Source organism: Rhinopithecus bieti, unplaced genomic scaffold (assembly GCF_001698545.2).
Source record: "Rhinopithecus bieti isolate Rb0 unplaced genomic scaffold, ASM169854v2 scaffold_33066, whole genome shotgun sequence".
NCBI classification, from domain to species: Eukaryota; Metazoa; Chordata; class Mammalia; order Primates; family Cercopithecidae; genus Rhinopithecus; species Rhinopithecus bieti.
The window spans coordinates 1679988-1699889 of record NW_016814098.1 but is presented as its reverse complement, the minus strand read 5'-3'; the positions used below and the strand labels follow the sequence as shown (position 1 = coordinate 1699889).

The window sequence follows — 19902 nt, the reverse complement described above, 5'->3', positions numbered from 1 at the left end:
GAAACATTTTAAAATATGTCAGCTACTTCAATGTCAGAGGCTGGACAGAGTTGGCTGAGAACAGTCACATTTAGGCAAGAGTCTTGTGTGCACTCTTTTGGTTATGAAAATGTAGGGCAAGTAAGCACTCGTTGCCCTGAGTGAAAAGTGACAAACATTTTTTTAAAGGGTTGATGAAGCCTGTCCCTCCCTTAATACCTCTTGATGGGCAAATTTCATTGTTGGCCTGGGGCTCATGCCTGTAATTCCAGCACTTTGGGAGACCAAGGCAGGCAGATCATCTGAGGTCAGGAGTTTGAGACCAGCCTGGGCAACATGGTGCAATAGAAAAATACTAAAAATACAAAAATTAGCCGGGCGTGGTGGCGGGTGCCTGTAATCCCAGCTACTTGGGATGCTAAGATGGGAGAATCACTTGAACCAGGGAGGTGGAGGTTGCTGTGAGCTGAGATTGCACCACTGTACTCCAACCTGGGCAACAAGAGTAAAATTCCATCTCTAAATAAATAAATAAATACAAATAAAAATTGAGAGACTTCACAGGAACAAATTTCTGGTCTTTCTGGAAAATTGGAAATCTCTTGTGACACTGGACCAACGCCCCACATGACTATTGCTGCCTGGGGCCGAGCCTCAGTCCCTGGGTCTGCCCCCATCCTACATCCCACTTGTGACAGCTTGGCTCTGTCAATCCTCCACCTGGCTGGCCTTGTGAACTTTGAGATCACACCTTGTAGAAGGCTTGTGCTGGGATAGTGCTGGCTCAGTGCTGGGAGATCCCTGAAGGGACCCCAGAATTTGAATTCCAGGTTCCTGGAGGATATTAGCTGAAGGCTCCTTTCTGTGTGCCCTGTAGGCATAGATAAGTTTGGCGTTCGGGAGAAAGAGGGTACCAGAGCTCCAAACTTGTTCCAGCGCTTTGGATCCATTTCCATCGGTTCTCCTCAGACCGTAGCAGCCAAGATGGTGAAGCGAATTGAGAGCAAGTTTGCTTTTCAGGAAGCCTTGGAGGCTGCAAGTGATAAACTTGTCATAGTTGACTTCTCAGCCACGTGGTGTGGGCCTTGCAAAAAGATCAAGCTTTTCTTTCATTCCCTCTCTGAAAAGTATTCCAACATGGTATTCTTTGAAGTACATGTGGCTGACTGTCAGGATGTTGCTTCAGAATGTGAAGTCAAATGCATGCCAACCTTCCAGTTTTTGTTTGTTTGTTTGTTTGCTTGCTTGTTTTTGAGACAGAGTTTTCCTCTTGTCCCCCAGGCTGGAGTGCAATGCACGATCACGGCTCACCACAACCTCCACCTCCTGGGTTCAAGTGATTCTCCTGCCTCAGCCTCCCAAGTAGCTGAGATTACAGACATGCACCACCAGGCCTGGCTAAATTTTGTATTTTTAGTAGAGATGGGGTTTCTCCATGTTGGTCAGGCTGGTCTCGAACTCCTGACCTCAGGTGATCCACCCACCTCAGCCTCCTAAAGTGCTGAGATTACAGGTGTGAGCCACCGCGCCTGGCCCTTTCCAGTTTTTTAAGGGACAAAAGGTGGGTGAATTTTCTGCAGCTAATAAGGAAAAGCTTGAAGCCACCATTAATGAATTAGTCTAATCATGTTTTCTGAAAACATAACCAGCCATTGGCTATTTAAAACTTGTAATTATTTTTATTTACATAAAGTATAAAGTATGGAGGCTATAAATCCAGCTGCCATCTGGATGACAATAAAATATTAATTCTACCCTAAAAAAAAAAAAAAAAAGAGGGTACCAGAAACAGACCCAGAGATGACTGGGGTCTGGGAAGAGGAAGCTGGAGAACTGGTGTGAACAGTATGCGTCAGTCAGGGTTCCCCATAGAAACAAAATATGCAATGCTTGTGTGGTGGGGATGTGTATGTGTGTGTGGGTTTCATTTTTATTATAAATAGAGACTGGTTTTTGCCATGTTTCCCAAGCTGGTCTTGAACTCCTGGGCTCAAGCAATCCACCCTCCTCGGTCTCCCAAAGCGCTGGGATTACAGGCATGAGCCACCACACCTAGCCATGTGTTTTTTTTTTTTTTTTTTTTTTTTTAAGAATTGGCTCACATGATTGTGGGGACAGACAAGTTGGAAAGCTGTAGGGCAGGGCAGGGCAGGGCATCAGGCTAGAAACTCAGCTGGGGTGGATGCTGTAGTCTTGAGGCAGAATTTCTTCTCCTCCGGGAGAAGTCAGCTGATGGTATATGTTAACAGAGTCTGCAGAATATGTGCTCAGCAGCATCTAGTGTTGGAGTTAAGTAGCTGGGTGCTATGGTCCAGCCAAGGTGCCGCCTGAAACACCCTCACATGGTGGAAAGAGCGCAGTTGAGGAAGGAACCCTGGAGACCTTGATGTTGAAGAGAGGGCAAGGGAAGAGGGTGAGTCAGAGCCTGCTGGGGAGGAGAGCTGGAGACATTGCATAACACTGGTGACAGTGTGTCCACAGGAGTGGTTTCGGTAGGGGTGAGTGCAGGAATGGATGGCTATGGGTGGATCAGGATGTGGGAGGTGAGGGGGCTTAGCTGACTCTTCCACGACATGTGATCAGAAGGTGGGGACGGTGAGCCGGGGGCGGTGAGCCGGGCATGGTGGCTCACAACTGTAATCCCAGCATTTTGGGAGGCCAAAGTGGGTGGATCACTTGAGGTCAGGAGTTCAAGACCAGCCTGGCCAACATGGTGAAACCCCATCTCTACTAAAAATACAAAATTTAGCTGGGTATGGTGGCGCATGTCTATAATCCCAGCTACTCGGGAGGCTGAGGTGGGAGAATCGCTTGAACTTGGGAGGCGGAGGTTGCAGTGAGCTGAAATTGCACTACTTCACTCCAGCCTGGGCAACAGAGCAAGACCCTGTATCACCAAAAAAAAGTCAGGGCGGGGGTACAGTGAGGAGGAAGTGTTTCTTTTTGGTTTGTGCTTTCTGTAGGCTAAGGAGAAGAAAAGAGCCAGTGGAGAGAGAAAGAGATGAAGTGGAAGACAGTGAGTGAGGGGCTGGCAGGAGTATTTTCCCTCTTCAAACTAGAGGAGACCTTCTTGCTCAGCCTCCACACAGCCGCCCAGATCCTAGGGTGCTTCTCTGGCTAGAGAAGGCAAGGACAGGCAAGAGAATGTTTTAGAAAAAGACCCTTTCCATCTGGAATGTTTTTCCTGCCCCCTTCGCACCTTCAGGCTGGCTTCTAATTGCACCAGGAACTCTGGGCCCACTTGTGAGGTACGGGGGCGACCCTGTCCATCAGGAGGACCTGTGGCTGCCTCCTCATCCCTTCCACCAAGCACAGGATGGCGCCATTGCTGGCTTCTGCTGCCCTCTCTTGTGGTCCTGCACCTCCTCACCTGCTCAGATGCTCCCCGGGGACTGATGCAGCTCTTTCTGGTCTCCACTGGTTCTTACTGGGTAGTGCTGGACAATACCTTAGAGTAGCAGGAAGGCAGGGACCTGGCCAAGTGCACATACACGAGTGGAGGAATTTTTACAAAGCGACAAAGTATAACGTGGGAATTACAGATCTTCCTTACATTTCTTTTGTTGTTTTTATTTTGAATTACGTATTGAGGGAAGTGCTGCAATTTTTTTCATAGGTGGGTGTCTAGGGCTTCTCCAGCCCCGCTCTCAGCCCTCTGCACTCACACTTTTAGAGCCACAGGATGTGGAAGGGCACCAGAATCACAAAGGGTGGGTGTGCCTGCTGGAGCTTTTTTTGTGCTGCCTGAAAGTTCAAAACACGCTGAAACAGGGAAAGAAAGGTATTTGCCCAAGTGACTAAGACATGTTCCAGCATTTTCCCACAGGCTTCTGCACATCTCAAAATAACTGCAACCCTGGATCCTGTCTGTTGGCATTCGATTGCATTTGTATAATGTTACAGACAGTGGGCCGGCCAGCCAGCCACACCCACACAGGGGCTTGCAGGACCGCACAGCCCGTAATGGAACTCCATGCTATGCATCCTGGCTAGGCTGCCAAGGCAGAAATGCCACGGCAGAGACCACAACAGTGGCAAGTGCAGACCTGCCAGAAACATCCAGATCACCAAGAGGCGACTTGGGCAAGGCCCTCCTTTCACAGATGAGAGCAAAGGGCATAGAGAGAGGAAATAACTTACATAAATTAACTTAAATAAATTGCGTATCTGGGAATTATGAAAGGCAGTTGGTGAAAGAGTTGGTCCTAAACTCACATCTCCTAAAGATGGTATTTATTTGTGCAGGAACATCAATTTAGCCTTAGAATCATCACATCTTAAGCGGGAGTTGTAAGCACCCCCTGGCCATCCAGGGTGCCTCTGTGCCCGGGTCTGGACAACAGTGTGGGAAGAAGGAAGTGTTGGAATGGACCTGCCACCCCTCCGGGGATTCACAGTCTTGCTGAGGAAATGACTCAGGGTGTTGAGAAAACAACTGGGCTTTGGCAAATGCACAGAAGGGTGCTGGGAGCTTTGGGGAGGGAGAGTCTGAGAAGGAATGCGTGGTCCAGGCCGGGAAACTTTCAACCCAAGGTGGGCCTCAGAGTGGGAAGATCTGGAGGCCAGGCATGGTGGCGCACATCTGTAATCCCAGCACTTTGGGAGGCCGAGGCGGGCAGATCACTTGAGGTCAGGAGACTATCCTAGACTGGCCAACATGGCAAAACCCCATCGCTACTAAAAATACAAAAATTAGCCAGGCGTGGTGGTGCACGCCTATAATCCTGGCTGCTCAGGAGGCTGAGGCAGGAGAATTGCTTGAACCCGGGAGGCAGAGGTTTCAGTGAGCTGAGATTGCACCACTGCACTCCAGCCTGGGTGACAGAATGAGACTCCGTCTCAAAAAAAAAAAAAAAAAAAAAAAAAAACGGGGGGAGTGGGAAGATTTGGAAAAGCAGATGGGGGGGGCCCGTGCAGGCATCGCAGGAAATAGCTCTGATGCTCAGTAGATGCTCAGTGGCTGTAGCCCCCCAACGCTTACAGGGGCCAAAACAGTTGAGTCACCAAGAGGGTACAGCTAGCTCTATGCCCAGGGGCCACCAACACACGCCGGATAACTCCCGTCCTGATGCCCATGGAATGTCTCAATTTGGATGATTGAAAATATTCCAACCACATTAAAGAGCTACTTATTTGATGATGTTCAGTGATAAAAATACTATCAACCTAATTCAGTAACCACTCAAGCAGACTTAACGTCATATGAGGTCCACTGAGTCCCAAAAAGAAGTGGTCACATCAACTTTTTTTTTTGAGATCAAGCCTCACTCTGTTGCTCAGGCTGGAGTGTAGTAGTGTGATCTTGGCTCACTGCAACCTCTGCCTCCCAGGTTCAAGCAATTCTCGTGCCTCAGCCTCCCTAGTAGCTGGGATTATAGGCACGTGCCACCACGCCCAGCTAATTTTTGTATTTTTAGTAGAGGCGGGGTTTCACCACGTTTGCCCGGCTAGTCTCGAACTCCTGACCTCAAGTAATCCACCCGCCTCGGCCTCCCAAAGTGCTGAGATTACAGGCATGAGCCACCGCACCCAGCCTGGTTCATTTTTAAAATAGTCCAGTAGGCTTTTGTTTTTTTCCTATTTACATGTTCCGAGTTTCTAGAATCAGTGGCATGTCGGCTTATACTCCCCAAATGAGTTCACCCAGGAATGATGTTGGCAGATTCCCATGGGAATGACTTCAGCCTTCCTCAGCAGGCTAACAGTGGCAAGCACACCAGTGTGTATTTTTGTGCAGCATCGTCAGGCACCAGTATTAAACTCAGTACAGTCATGAGAAGTTCAGCTCGGGCGCTCTTAAGTCAGCACCTCACTGAGAGTTCCAAGGTCTCAGGCCTTTCTCTTTTCACTTTATTTAGCAAGCGGTTAAATAAATAAAATAAAATAAAAAAGTAAACAAATCCAGCAGATCTCCACGCTGTGGGGCTGTGGTCCCTCCCAAGCTTTAAGGAAAAGAAAAAACCACTGGCACAGCAAGAAGAATCTCCTTCTACCCAGGCCTGAGTGTATCTGGTCCCTAACTCCAGAGGCTTCTAGGAACCCAATCCAGGAAGATAAATCTGGTCTCAGTTTGGTTTGGTGACTCACAAGGTGTTAATAAAGATGACCCCAAGATTCTCAGAGCACATTTCCAACCCCCAGTGACCTAGACTCCAAGGAACACTTTGGCCAGCCTTGGGCAATAGTGGGAGCTGGCTTCCCTGTGCGCTTCCATTTTTAATTTTTGGAGACAGGGTCTCACTCTGTTGCCCAGGCTGGAGTGCAGTGGTGGGATCACAGCTCACGGCAGCCTTGATCTCTTGGACTTAAGCTATCTTCACGTCTCAGCCTCCCTGGTAGCTTGAGACTAAAGATGCATGCCACCACACCTAGCTAATTTGTTTTCCGTAGACAGGGTCTTGCTATGTTGCCCAGGCTGGTCTCAAACTCCTGACCTCAAGGAATCCTCCTGCCTTCGCCTCCCAAATTGCTGGGATAACAGGTGTGAGCCATTGCGCCAGGCCCTCTGGGCATTTCTGGATAGTCTCAGCCTCTTGGTGAGGCCTGAGGCCAGGTGGGCAGACATGCTACTTAAGTGGCACCTTGGCTGTTGGCTGCGTCGGTCTGAAGGGATGCAGCAGGCATATTCCCATTACCTGAGTTCACAGCCCTGAGTCTTCCCAGGTTCCTGTTGCAATCTGCGACTGAGAGGTGACCAAGACAATTTTCTCATGAGCCAGGCTATTGGAGACATCACAAAACCCAGAGCAGGCTTGTTAAATTCACCTGTCATTTATTCTGACTGAAACCAGGGACAATCTCCATGTTGCCACTGCTTTCAAAGGTTTAGAAACCACAAAAACCATTTTCAGTTATATTACTTTATTTTCTTTTTTTAAATGTAGCATTAAAATCATCCAACATACAGATATTCCTATGGCTTCTGGCACATTTTACTCTCTCTAAAGTTAGGTATTTAAATATGAGATGAAGAAAATCATCTCATTAAAATGGCAACATTTCTGATAAATGTGTTTCATATTTATGTGATGGGTAATTGACTCCCCATCTACCCCTTTAGTCCAGAGCTACAGAAGACAGTGCACAACCACAGCTAACAGGTGGAGGGTGCCCAAGTAGACAGGGCTCCAGAATAACAAGCAACGGGGTTAAACTTCTGAAACAACAAGCAACTTCTTTATTTGTACAGAGTAAGAATATAGAAGAAAAGCTTCATTTTCCTTTTTAGCCCTTTTATTAGTGTTTTGCCTCCACCCAAGTTACTGCATACCAAGCAGCTAATAATAAAAACCAACTGACTTAAAGTCTCTGAAATGCATGCAACTTAAAATTCCCTAAAGCACACATCGGTTCTGAGTCTGATTTTTATGGGGCAGAAGCTACGGTGCTGTTGCGTTACCAGGGGTGTCTGTCGTGCTGCTGGGGTTTGAAGTTGCTGCTGCTGTGGCTTCTGGCTGCTGGGTTTCTGTGTGGGGATCTTCCCCATTTCCAGCATTTTTCTTGCCCTTGTCTGCTGCCACGGCACCCATCTCCATGATTGCCTGCAGTGGCTGATCGGCCTCAAGGTTGCTGGGCTGGAGTTCATAGACCTGGACTTGACCTGGGACATCAATGGCTTTCTGTTCAAGTTTTTCCAAGATGGTCTGAACCTTCCTGACACCGTCTCTCCTGGCCTGACGCACATCGGCTCGTCCCTCGGGGTCCACTGAATCCAGGGCCAGCAGCTCTTTGGTCAAATACTCTTCGATCATCAGGTACTTTTTGTCAGTCTTCTTGCCTTCAAAGTTGTCTACAGCCTGCTCCAGCCCCTGCACCTTCTCCAGGATGGCTTCCACTTTCAGCACTCCTGGGTGTTTTGGGGGAGCCTCAGCTTCTCCTGGCTTCGGAGGTGTAGCTTCTACAGGGGCAGTGCTGGGGGCTGCCCTCTCTTCTGCAGCCACATTCTTGGGGGAAGAGGGGACAGCAGAAGGGCCAGGGCTGGGAGAAGGACAAGGAACTGGAGCAGGGGGAACTTTTACCTCTACCTTCTCAGAGGGAGGTGGAAGCTTCTGGGAAACAGGCTTAGAATCCGCCTCTTTGCGGATCACTTGAATTGGGACGTGTCCAGGAGGGAGTTCTGGTCCAACTGGGCCTGGCTTACTTTCTGGTTTGTTTTCAGGCTGGGGAACAGGTGCAGATTCTCGATGGGTCATGGGCTGCTGAAAAAGAAAAAAGGACACAAAAGATATTTTAATAACTGACTGAAAGTCACAGAAATTGTAGCTAGTAGATTAGAAAGAAAACTGAAAAATGGCTTTTAAGAAAAGTTCAATAGTATAACAGATTTTCAAAGTCAATCAATGGCTGTTACAAAATAAAAACATGGTATTAATCATGTATGTAACTAAACCATTAGTCAGGTTTCCATTGATCACCCCGGGCTATTTGTCTCTTACCTCTCACTGAATTTCTCTGTAGATGGTATTCTTATGACAATGAAAAGAAACCCAACCCTACACAAAATCTTTAAAACTTAGCCAGGTGTGGGAGCTTGCACCTGTAGTCCCAGCTACTCAGAAGGCTGAGGTGGAAGAATCGCTTGAGCCCAGGAATCCAAGGCTGTAGTGAGCCATGATTATGTCATTGCACTCCAGCCTGAGTGACAGAGCGAGATCCTGTCTCAAAAGAGGGAGGGAGGGAGGGAGGAAGGAAGGAAGGAGGGAGGAAAGAAGGAAAGAAGGGAGGGAGGGAGGGAGGGAGGGAAGGGAAGGAAATAGCAAAAACTCATGCTGACTGCTGAACTAGACTGACTCAGAGCAGACTCCTGAGTGACTCCAGCTCTCAGGTGATGCAGCCTTGGAGTCGCTGCCTCTGGTCCTCCTTCCTTACGCTGTGCAGACAGTCTGCTCACGGTGTGATCTTCTCGTCTCCTGTTTTAGGAAAGATATGATCTTCTTTTTTTAAAACCATGACAGCCTAGTAGTTTCTGCCCAGACCAATGTATTTTTTTAGAATTAGCCAAGATGCTCTAAATAGTTAACTCTAGAACAATTTTGCTTCAGGATAGCTGTGCTGTAGCCTAACATTCAGCAATGACACAGCACCTCTGTGCTAACCTCTGGCTGCACAGGTTTTCCTGTGACTAGAAACTACAGTCATACAGATATATAGCGTTTTGAGGGGGACGGGGTCTCGCTCTGTTGCCCAGGCTGGAGTGCAGTGGGGTTATCACAGCTCACTACAGCCTCAACCTTCTGGCCTCAGGTGATCCTCTCACCTTAGCTTTGTGATTAGTTGGAACTACAGGCACATACCATCATGCCTGGCTAATTTTTGTATTTTTTTTTTGTAGAGACAGGGTTTTGCCATGCTGCCTAGGCTGGTCTTGAATTTCTGAGCTCAAGCAATCTGCCCACCTCAGCCTCCCAAAGTGCTAGGATTATAGGTGTGAGCCACCATGCCAAGTAAACCATATATTTTTAAATGAGCTATGCTCAAAACAAAAATACATTGACTCTTTTTGGTTTTTTTTTGAGGTGGAGCCTCGCTCTGTCACCCAGGCTGGAGTGTGCAGTGGTGTGATCTCAGTTCACTGCAACCTCCGCCTCCTGGGTTCAAGCAATCCTCCCACCCCAGCCTCTCAAGTAGCTGGGATTACGGGCGCCCGCCACCATGCCCGGCTAATTTTTTTTTGTATTTTTTAGTAGAGATGGGGTTTCACCATGTTGGCCAGGCTGGTCTTGAACTCCTGACCTTAAGTGATGCACCCACCTCGGCCTCCCAAAGTGCTAGGATTACAGGTGTGAGCCACTGTGCTTGGCCTTATCTTGGCTCTTATTCATGTAAGTGAATATCTAAAACCTCTTTCAAAATCTCACCCTAATTTCATCAACTGGGAAATAACTAGACTGTATTATTTCTAAACTATTCCCGGTTTACAACACTCAATTCCACTATAATGTTCAGTGAGGTGAAATCCTGGAAAGCCTCCCGAAAGGGAACTTTGCATCAGCTCTAAAAGGGAGGTTACCACAAACATGGTTAATGGGGGTAAAAACAGGATGAGATATTGTTTCACTGATTATGAGAAATACATGGGAATGATTTAGATAAAATATCCCTCTCTCTACAAATGGGCCCCTCCTAGGATTGCTGAATCCAAGTATGGATCTAGTGTGAGACGTAGCTGTCTACACTCCAGCAACCTCCTTTTCCATTAAATCTCTTTCGCCAGTCCAGACATCCTCAGCTTTGGCCCTTACCACTCACAACCCAACCACCCCTCCTAGGTTCTGACAACGAGACGGCTGTGTAAGAAGTGACTTTAGAAACACTTTAGAGAGGGTGTTCCACGGCCTGTGCTCTTCAAAAACATCAAGGCCATGAAAGTCAAGAAAGGCCGAGGAACTGTCCCAGACTGAGGGAAGACTAAAGAGAAGTTGCATCTAAATGCAGTGCTCATGATCCTTGTTCAATCCTGGAAGACATCCTGGAAGTGGGGACAAACTGCTATAAAAAAGATTAGAAAATGGGCTGTGTACTGGATAATAATGTTATAAGAATGTTAAATTTCCCGAATCTTGTAAGTCTGCCATGGTTATGAACGAGAATGTTTTCTTCTTAGGAAAATATTTGCTATTCAGGGGAAAAGGGACATTACGTCTGCGAATAATTTTCAAACAGTTAAAACACATCACTAATATAAGAGAGAGAAGACATGGCAAGGCGGATGCAGACATGCTGACGAACAGTGAACTGGATGAAGTGCATGTGGGACTCTGTATGATTCACACAACTCTTCTATCAGGTTGAAATTATTTCCAAACAAAAAAAAATTTTAAGAGGAGGGTGCTCTATTCTAGCGCCCTGGCCATTGTGACCATTTGTAATAAAAGAATAACCCATGTTTGTTCACAAGGGGCTTTCCTCTTTAAAAACTATAGCATTCAGCTGCTGGAGTTGCAGCCACAGGGGGCCCAGGGCTGCTGACTGTTCTGCTGCTAAGCTGCAAGCTGCTCACACTAAATGACATCCTCTTCCAGGAACCTGCACCTCGTGTCTCCACTGGAAGATAACCAGACCCCTGCCTGCAACCTTCCCCAGGCCAGCACGGCTTCCAATCCGCCATAGCTGGCTGATGCCTCAGCCAGACCACATGGTACCTGATTACAAAGGGAGGAGGGGGGTTAAGACATGGGCCTTGTGGTCAGGCTCAGCCCTAAGCTGAAGAGATAAAATGAACACTTCTGAAATACCCAGAATAATCACATGTTGAACTCATACAAGCTGGGAGTCTCTCATTAAGGGACTCATATGAGGCGTCATGAGATGAGAAGGATGAGTAGGCTTCGTGGAGGAGACAAGACTGGCTCATCCCTTGGAGGACGGAGCGAACCTGTACTGTGCAGGCATTTCAGGGAGCGGGTTCAGCATGGGCAGCGGCACAGGTGCGGGAATAAGCAGAATGGGCCTGCAGACTGGAGTGGGTAACTGAGCGGAAGGTGACGCGCTGCCTACACCCAAGATGAGGCTGTGGCTGCAGTGTGGATGGGGGTGTGAAGAGCCCTGAAAGGGTGTGGTGGGCACGAAGGAACCTGGTCCCAGGTATGTAAGTTCTTCCAAGCTGTTTCTTCTGCCCTAAGTCAGCCGCAACGCACAATGATCAGCCCAGCAAAAGCTGCGGAGTGCGGAGGGCCTGAGCAATTGTCCTGAATTTCAGTTAATACCTAGCAGTTTCTCAAATCTCACTTCCCTCCAGGTACACACGATAAATAGGCAGGGATAAAGGGGGAACCCAGGGCACCCACAGAGCTCCTGCAGCCCTGGAGACATACCACCATAACCAGTCTGCTGACGACTAACTTCCCGTACCTGAGGCCTGTCGACCACGGTGTGCACACGGATGGGCGAGGGGGAGTGGAGTGGCGTGCTGCTCCTGGCTGGTGAGCCCTCCCGGCTCGATGCACTCTGGACAGGTGACCTGAATGGGGAAGCTGCCCGCAGGGGCCGGGGCTCCCAGTCATCCCCCTGGATCTTGTGGTACACAGGCTGGTGGGTCTGGTACTCCCCCTGCTGCGCTGGGTAGTGCGTCTTCTGGGCTTGGTGGAAGGAGGGCTGGGCTGCTGGCCGGGTAACGTTCTGCTCGTGTATCACCGGAATGGAGATGTATCCCCGCGGGAGCTGGTGACTGCCCAGGCTGCTCCTGCCAGAGGAAGGCAGGCTAGCCGAGGAGGATGAGGATGAGCAGTCGGAGGCAGCTGGAGACTGGGACCGCTGCAAGAGACACAGAGTAGAGGGCATGACCCCACGAATGAACCCCCTGCCGTGGCATCCTGACCATGCCTTCTGCTGTGCACCTCCTCAGGGCAATCCATATCGTAAGACCTCCTATCTGTAATTTTCAATTTTCAAAATGTGGGGTTAAGACTGGGAGCTTTGGGGCTGGGCGCAGTGGCTCGCGCCTGTAATCCCAGCACTTCGGGAGGCCTAGGTGAGCAGACAACCTGAGGTCAGGAGCTCAAGACCAGCCTGGTCAACATGGTGAAACCCCACCTCTACTAAAAATATAAAAATTAGCCGGGCATGGTGGTGGGCGCCTGTAGTCCCAGCTACTCAGGAAGCTGAGGCAGGAGGCAGAGGTTGCAGTGAGCTGAGATTGCACCACTGCACTCCAGTCTGGGCGACAGAGAGACTCCATTTCAAAAAAAAACCACACACACAAAACAAAGACTGAAGGCTTTGGAGTCAAGGGGCCTATGTTCAAATTCCTAGTAATTCAATCATTTTCTAAGCTTCATTCAAAATATAGGAAGAGTGGGCCCGGCGCAGTGGCTCACGCCTGTAATCCCAGCACTTTGGGAGGCTGAGGTGGGTGGATCACAAGGTCAGGAGATAAAGACCATCCTGGCCAACATGGTGAAACCCCATCTCTACTAAAAATACAAAAAATTAGCCGGGGGTGGTGGTGCACGGCTGTCATCCCAGCTACTTGGGAGGCTGAGGCAGGAGAATGGCTGAACCCGGGAGACGGAATTTGTAGTGAGTCGAGATTGCGCCACTGCACTCCAGCCTGGGCGACAGAGCGAGACTCTGTCTCAAAACAAAAACAAACAAACAAAAAAACAAAATATAGGAAGAGCGCCCCCTCCCTCACCGGGCTGCTCTGAAGATGACGTCAGTCACCTGGGCATGTGCCTCAGCCCCGGGCCAGCACACAGGAAGTGCTCATACAGGGGATGTGTTGTCCCCACTACCCTTTCTCTGCCAATCTACAGAGAACTCGGCTGAGCAACTGGGAGCTGCAAGCATCCCGTGTGGCCCAAGGCAGCTCAAGTCCCTTTCCCTGCTGGGCCACCTTCTATTCACCTCGAAATTAAGAGCATTTCCCCTTCTAAGTGCCTTGTTAGCTTAAATTTGCGAAGATGTCTCAGATTTACGTGTCACTTTGATTTCTTGCAGCAAAACCATTATAAATATAGGTATTACTTCTTTTGTTGTTGTTGTTTTTGTTTTTCTGAGAAAATCTCGCTCTATCACCTAGGTTGGAGGGCAGTGGTGCGATCTCAGCTCACTGCAACCTCTGCCTCCTGGGTTCAAGCAATTCTCTGCCTCAACCTCCTGAGTAGCTGGGATTACAGGAATGTGCTACCCCGCCTGGCTAATTTTTGCATATTTTGTAGAGACGAGGTTTCACCATGTTGGCCAGACTAGTCTCAAATTTCTGGCCTCAAGTAATACACCTGCCTCAGCCAGGTACTACCTCTTTAAGAAAAGAAAAAAGCCTCTGGTATTCCCCATTAACTGTAACTTTTCACTCTCAAGCAGGTGTGAAGCTGAACAGATTCAGACGGAGTTGAGAGGCAAGTGTGACTCTGGGTGCAGATAGGACATGGGAGTTTGTGCCCAGGAACAACGCTGACACACAATGGGATGATCTACAGACAGGAAAATGAGAGGGCTTACTGCTCAGGAATCCTACTAGGAATGCCTCAAATCTCAGCTAAGAACCAGATTAAATATTTTTTAGCTATTAATGCACAGAATCCATTGACATATCCCTGAGATGTTTGGCTTCAGGATTAAAATGCCGTCTTAAAGCAGTTGCCTCGCTGACTCCTTATTTCTTTTTAAACTGTGGTGCACAGTGAGGACAGGCATGGGGTCTCATTTGCCTATCAATATAGCTCCACAAGTGGTTAAGATTTATCCATAAGCATTGAACTGAACAAAATAGTACACAGCTATCTCTGTGTTTCTAAATAGAAAGCCCAGTGTGAATGAGGAGCACGGAAATTAGGAGCCAGAAGGCAGGCCAGGCTTCCGGTCCCAGCTCTGCTCCCTCCACCTGCGTGCATCTGGAGCAGGCAGGCTGTAGTGTGCCCTTCCGAGCTGTTCCTTAACTACAAAAAGAAGCCATGTGATTCCTGCCCTGCCCCACTGAAGAACAGCCCTATGAGATGCTGGGGGATGACATGGGGCTATCACCCTGTCTTTGCTGGGTGACCTCTGATGCTGCAGGCCAGGCCTAGATGCCCTGCATGTGAACAGGTGCCTGGCCCAGGGCAGTGTCCTCGGGGACTGGGCCCGGCCTGGGAAGCACAGCGGCTCACTCCCCAGCAGGCCCGTGAGCCTGGCCTCTCCTTACCTCAGGTCCGTGAGAGGCTGGGGGCTGGGCTGCCGCCACTGCTGCCACCTGTCCACACTGTTTATCTGGCTGAGTGGTTTCTGGCATACCCCGCAGAGGTGACTGGGACCTCTGAGGAGCCGCTGGTGCCGCCTCAGTTCGGAACCGCTGCATCCCAGGCTGGGGATAGGCGTGGAAAGGGTGCGCCTGCCGGTTCTCAGCGCCTTCATGGAGCACCGGAATGGGAATGTAGCCTGGTCGGAGCTGGGGATACACAGGGTGGCCTTCCCTAGCAGGCGGCAGTCTAGAGCCCTCCCGGGAAGGGCCATTGGCAGAGGATGGAGTCTCCTGAAATAAAAAGTGGAGAAACACAGGCTCGTTAGAAACTGGGAAGTGAACCCTCCTGGCGGAGGAAACAGTGTGGCACTTGGCACTGTGATCTTCCCGAGTGGCTTGGGCCTCACAGCGTCAGCCAGCTCCCAGCCCCTGCAGCCTCCAAACCCTCTACCCCTCTAGAGCCTGCTCTCTGGCCAACAGTTTACGAACTAGGGGCATCAGGAGAAAGCCAAAAGTATCTGTTAAGCACAGGAAAGGTTCCAATTCCCCAAACTGGTAAGACAGGTTTCTTTTCTGGGTGAACAAGGGTAGCAGTGGGTGTAGGAGAGCTGCCCACGCCCGCATTTTCAGAGACCCGGATCAGAAGGTAAGCTCCAGGAGCAGGGGTCAGCTCCAACCTCTACATTACAGCAAGCATCTCTGTTTCTAAAAAGGCCCTCACGTTTCCCAGCAACACAGAGCTTGTGCTGGGCCCAAACACAGGACACAGTTTGGGAATCTTTACAGAGAAGTGGGCTGGGGAGTGAGGGCTGCCTCCTCAGGAGTACTGTTAGAACAATTTGCAGGAAGGGGAAGGACAGGGACGCAGAGGCAGCTCAGGGGGAGAGGAGCACCCAGGGTTAACTGTGCCGCCTAACGATGCCAACTGACAAAGATTCTCTGCTTGGCCAAACCTTAGGCTTCTGAAGCGTCTCCTAGGCCCATCTGTGCACTTCCCTGTAAAGCCAAGTTTTAGCAAAAGACACTGCTAAGACAGTTTAGCCAGAAGTCCCCTCCCCAGCCTCACTATCTGATCAGCTTCCTCAGCCTCCATCTTCCCCAGGTGCTGTCTAATCACCCTGGCCTGTCTTCAGCAAGAATCCTGTTTGGTCAGCGTAGCCAGAAACGCCCTTAGCCCTGACGCTTCCTCTTCTAATGTTCCATCCACTGACCCCCACACTGCTCCCTGACTATAAATTCCCACTCGCCTGTGCTGTACTTGAAGTTGCACCCAGTCTCTCCCCTCGACTGCAAGACCCCACTGCCATGGTCCCTGTGCCTATCTTGATGGCCCTGAATAAATCTTCATGACTGTGTTTTAACAAGTATCACTGAAGAACTTTTTCTTCAACACAACAGAGCCTGCTTGGGCTAGGAGCAGTTGGAGTCCTTCTCTTATGCCCTCTCTTGAAGTTCTCCCTTCAGTGGCCTGGCTATTTTCAGACCCTTGAGAAGGCCAAGTTCCAGATGTACCGCAGGAAAGATCTTATTTCAGACAACAAGGCTGGCCAGTCACTCACTGGGCAATGCCATCTCTCAGCAAGCTGGGGCTGCGCAACAGAAGTCCTAACAGTCCCCGAGCGCTGAGGGTCCTTTCCCAGGAGGGGAGCTACTAATACATGTCACTTGCATATATCTGTGTAGGGCAACTCTTAAGAAGGGGAGTGATCTTTCCTGACAGAGGCAGCTCTCTGCACAGCAAACAAATGCCAAAGGCTAAAAATCTACGAGCTTTTAGGGGACAATCTCTACTGCTACAAAATCAATCAAAAGTTAAGGACAGATACTGAGGGCTGCTCTGCACTTTGAGTGAACAGACCATTAATTCTGTGATGTTTCTATTTGTGTGCAGGCGTGGGCACCAGGTGGCTGACCCTGGTTTAGCCCTTTCAGGCCCATCAACTGCCTCCCTCCTACTGAGACCCTGCCCTTGGAGGGCCTCCAGCACACAGGAAAGGCATGGGTGTCACTGTGTCCTTGGGGACATGGGCAGACAGGCATTCTCAGATTAGAACAGCCACGTGCTCAGGGCGGCGGCATTACATTAGCCTGCTTAACTCTCAGGTCACCCAAGAGCAGGAGCAGGTCCAGGCCTCACATTCAGAGCTGAATTCCTGCCGTGAGGTGGCCCTGACCGGGAGCCAGCAAGAGGCACTGAAGAAACCCTCTGCTACTCAGCGTTGAGTCATAACACGCCTGTGGGCACTGTGTCCACACACTGAGGTCCTCCTCCTTCCAGCCGAAACCGGGGCCTGCATTCGTCCTGCAGTGTCATTTTTGCTGGCTGCCCAGGGGCTCATTGTTTCTTCCCAGCCATGCACAAAAGCCTCCACCATCTGCACACTCCACACAGCAGGGCCCAGCAGCGAGCAAACCCTCATCCGCCTCCTGCTCCTGGGCGAACATCCTGCCACCTGCTGAGCAGTCCTACGGGGTTATCAAACCAGCAAGGCGCACTCCCTGCCAACAGGCGCTTAGAAGATGGGCTAAGGAGGCAGGAAACAAACAAGCAGCAGAATGACTTGGAAAGCACGGAGGCCCTGAGGGCTGGGGAAAGGCACGGGCTCTTCCAGGGTAGACGCTGCCCTAGATGGGGTCTAAGTGTGATTCGTACCTCTATTCCTAACAGTTCTATGAGCTTGGCTAATTCTCTTACCTCTGTAAGCCTTCACTTCCTTTTCTAAAAAATGGAGCTAGCCAACACCTGCCTGGGAAATGTGGTGAGGTTTTATAAGGTCACATCAAGAGGAATGCCCGGAAGACTGGCAATAAATGTGAGTTTCTCCCTAAACAGGCGCAAAATTATGCTCTTCAGACTCCAAAGCGTCAAAGGAATCAAAAGTGAAGGATAGGGCCAGGCGCGGTGGCTCAAGCCTGTAATCCCAGCACCTTGGGAGGCCAAAGCAGGCAGATCACCTGAGGTCAGGAGTTTGAGACCAGCCTAACCAACACGGCGAAACCCCATCTCTACTAAAAATACAAAGATTAGCTGGGCATGGTGGCGGGCGCCTGTAGTCCCTGCTATTCAGGAGGCTGAGGCAGAAGAATCGCTTGAACCCCGGAGGCAGAGGTTGCAGTGAGTTGAGATTATGCCACTGCACTCCAGCCTGGGCAACAGAGCAAGACTGTCTCAAAAAGAAAAAAAGAAAAAGTAAAAGTGAAGTACAAAGTGAATCAATGGTGCTAGAAACCAGAATGGTGGTCACCTCTGGAGGAGATGGTAGTGGCTGGGAAGGGTCTCGAAAGAGCTTTCCGAGGTGATGGGAATATTCTCTTTTTCTGGGTGGTGGTAAATGTGTGTATAACTATGTAAAACTCCATCAAACCCCCACACTGCCCACTCCACCACATCCCACCCACACTCTCTGGTTTTAACTGGGAGCGCTGCTAATCCCAACCCCTTGTAGCCAGACCCTTCCAGGGTCTTCCAGACCCAAGACTCCCTTGAGGAGATGCAGTGCCTCCTAGGGGAAGCCCCTGGATCCAGAAGGCCCTGAACCAGTCAGCCATGAGCTGAGCATCTCGTACATCTTGCTGAGCACATCTGGCACCTCCATTGAAAGAAAAGGGGAAGAAGACAGGAGAGAGAGGAGGAAGGAAAAACAACTCTATGTCTGCACACAAGATGCCGACAGCAGAGACTGCTTGCTGGAAGCCAATATTCAACCTTTCCAGAGACATGGCTTAGTCCACGGGGAAGGAACGTGGTCACTGCAGGCAGCGGCAGTGGTGTCAGAACAGCGGTGGGAAGCAGTGGCAAGGGGCAGGCTTGGGGGTCAGTGCTAAGCTGAGGCAGATCAGGCTGGAGGCCCAGGGGCCAGGCTGGAAGTAGGGGCTGAGGTCCACCCTTCTGAGTGTTCCAACCATCACAGGATATGCCTCGGCAAGACAGAGGGACTGGAAAGAAGCCAGGACATGCTGGGAAGTGAGGAGGGACGTCAGGGAGGAGAGTGAGGAGGTGAGCGCAAAGCAGGGCAGAGGGCCTTGCAGGGAAAGGGCATCCAGAAAGATGAGGGGCACGTGGGGGGAAGGGGACCTCCACTGCATGTGAGGGCCACTGAACAGGCCAAGCCTGCTGGCACAGCTGGAAAGCAGAGAAGGTCAGGACAGGCAAGGGCGGCCTGGCTGCTTCTCCAACAGTCCTGAGGTCTGTACTCCCGGGTCCAGGTGAATTAATGACCCATTTATGCCATTTAATAAAAAACCATGTGTCTCCCTGTGAGCACTGCATCTAAAAGACATTCCAGGCTCCCTTCCACTCTCGTGGGGTTTTGTCAAAAAAAAAAAAAAAAAAATTGCTTTAAATAAAAAACACACGAATTTCACAAAATAGGCAATTAAACACTTCTACGTGAATGAATAATTTCAACCAAAAATGAAACTTCCACCCGTAATGAGGTCTGTGCCAGGAATGCTGATCCACATTCGAATGTTCCCATCCACCATCATTAGGGTCACAACAGCAAATGCTTCCGTTTTTACTAAGTAAAAAACACTGCCTGGGCCAGGCATGGTGGCTCACACCTGTCATCTCAGCACTTTGGGAGGCTGAGGCAGGGGGATCACCTGAGGTCAGGAGTTCGAGATCAGCCTGGCCAACACGGTGAAACCCCGTCTTCACTAAAAAAAAAATACAAAAGTTAGGCTGGGCATGGAGACGACTTACGCCTGTAATCCCAGCACTTTGGGAGGTTGAGGCGGGTGGATCACGAGGTCAGGAGACTGAGACCATCCTGGCTAACACGGTGAAACCCCGTCTTTACTGAAAATACAAAAAAAAATTAGCTGGGCGTGGTGGCGGGCGCCTGTAGTCTAGGCTAAGGCAGGAGAATGGCGTGAACCCAGGAGGCGGAGCTTGCAGTGAGCCGAAATCGCACCACTGCACTCCAGCCTGGGCGACAGAGGGAGCCTCCGTCTCAAAAAAAAAAAAAAATTAGCTGGGTGGGGTGGCGGGTGCCTGTAATCCCAGTTACTCAGGAGACTGAGGCAGGAGAATCACTTGAACCCAGGAGGCGGAGGTTGCAGTGAGCTGAGATCACACCACTGCACTCTAGCCTGGGCTACAAGAGCGAAACTCTGCCAAAAAAAAAAAACAAAAACGAAAAACAAAAAACACCGCCTGGAAGAGTTAAATTGACCTTTCTCTCTTCTACAGTGTTTTCAACACAATCTAGCAAAGAGAGATATTTTGTAAATAGAAGAATCAAAAGAAAAAAATGTGTAAT

General features: G+C 49.8%; 2 protein-coding genes across 2 annotated transcripts in view; one reads left to right on the top strand and one right to left on the bottom strand.

Moving 5' to 3' along the window:
- The first annotated feature begins 963 nt into the window (after positions 1–963).
- On the top strand, positions 964–1624 carry LOC108513861 (thioredoxin-like). The gene is made up of 2 exons (XM_017849778.1): positions 964–1206; positions 1523–1624. The coding sequence occupies exons 1-2, from the start codon at positions 964–966 to the stop codon at positions 1601–1603; spliced, it is 324 nt and encodes a 107-aa protein (XP_017705267.1). The 3' UTR covers positions 1604–1624.
- A 5204-nt stretch (positions 1625–6828) lies between these two features.
- The window catches only part of BAG3 (BAG cochaperone 3), a 43700-nt gene continuing 30626 nt past the window's right edge, over positions 6829–19902 (bottom strand). The window contains 3 exon segments of the mRNA XM_017849757.1: positions 6829–8174; positions 11830–12231; positions 14603–14929. Coding sequence (XP_017705246.1) covers positions 7359–8174; positions 11830–12231; positions 14603–14929 — 1545 coding nt within the window. The 3' untranslated portion in view covers positions 6829–7358.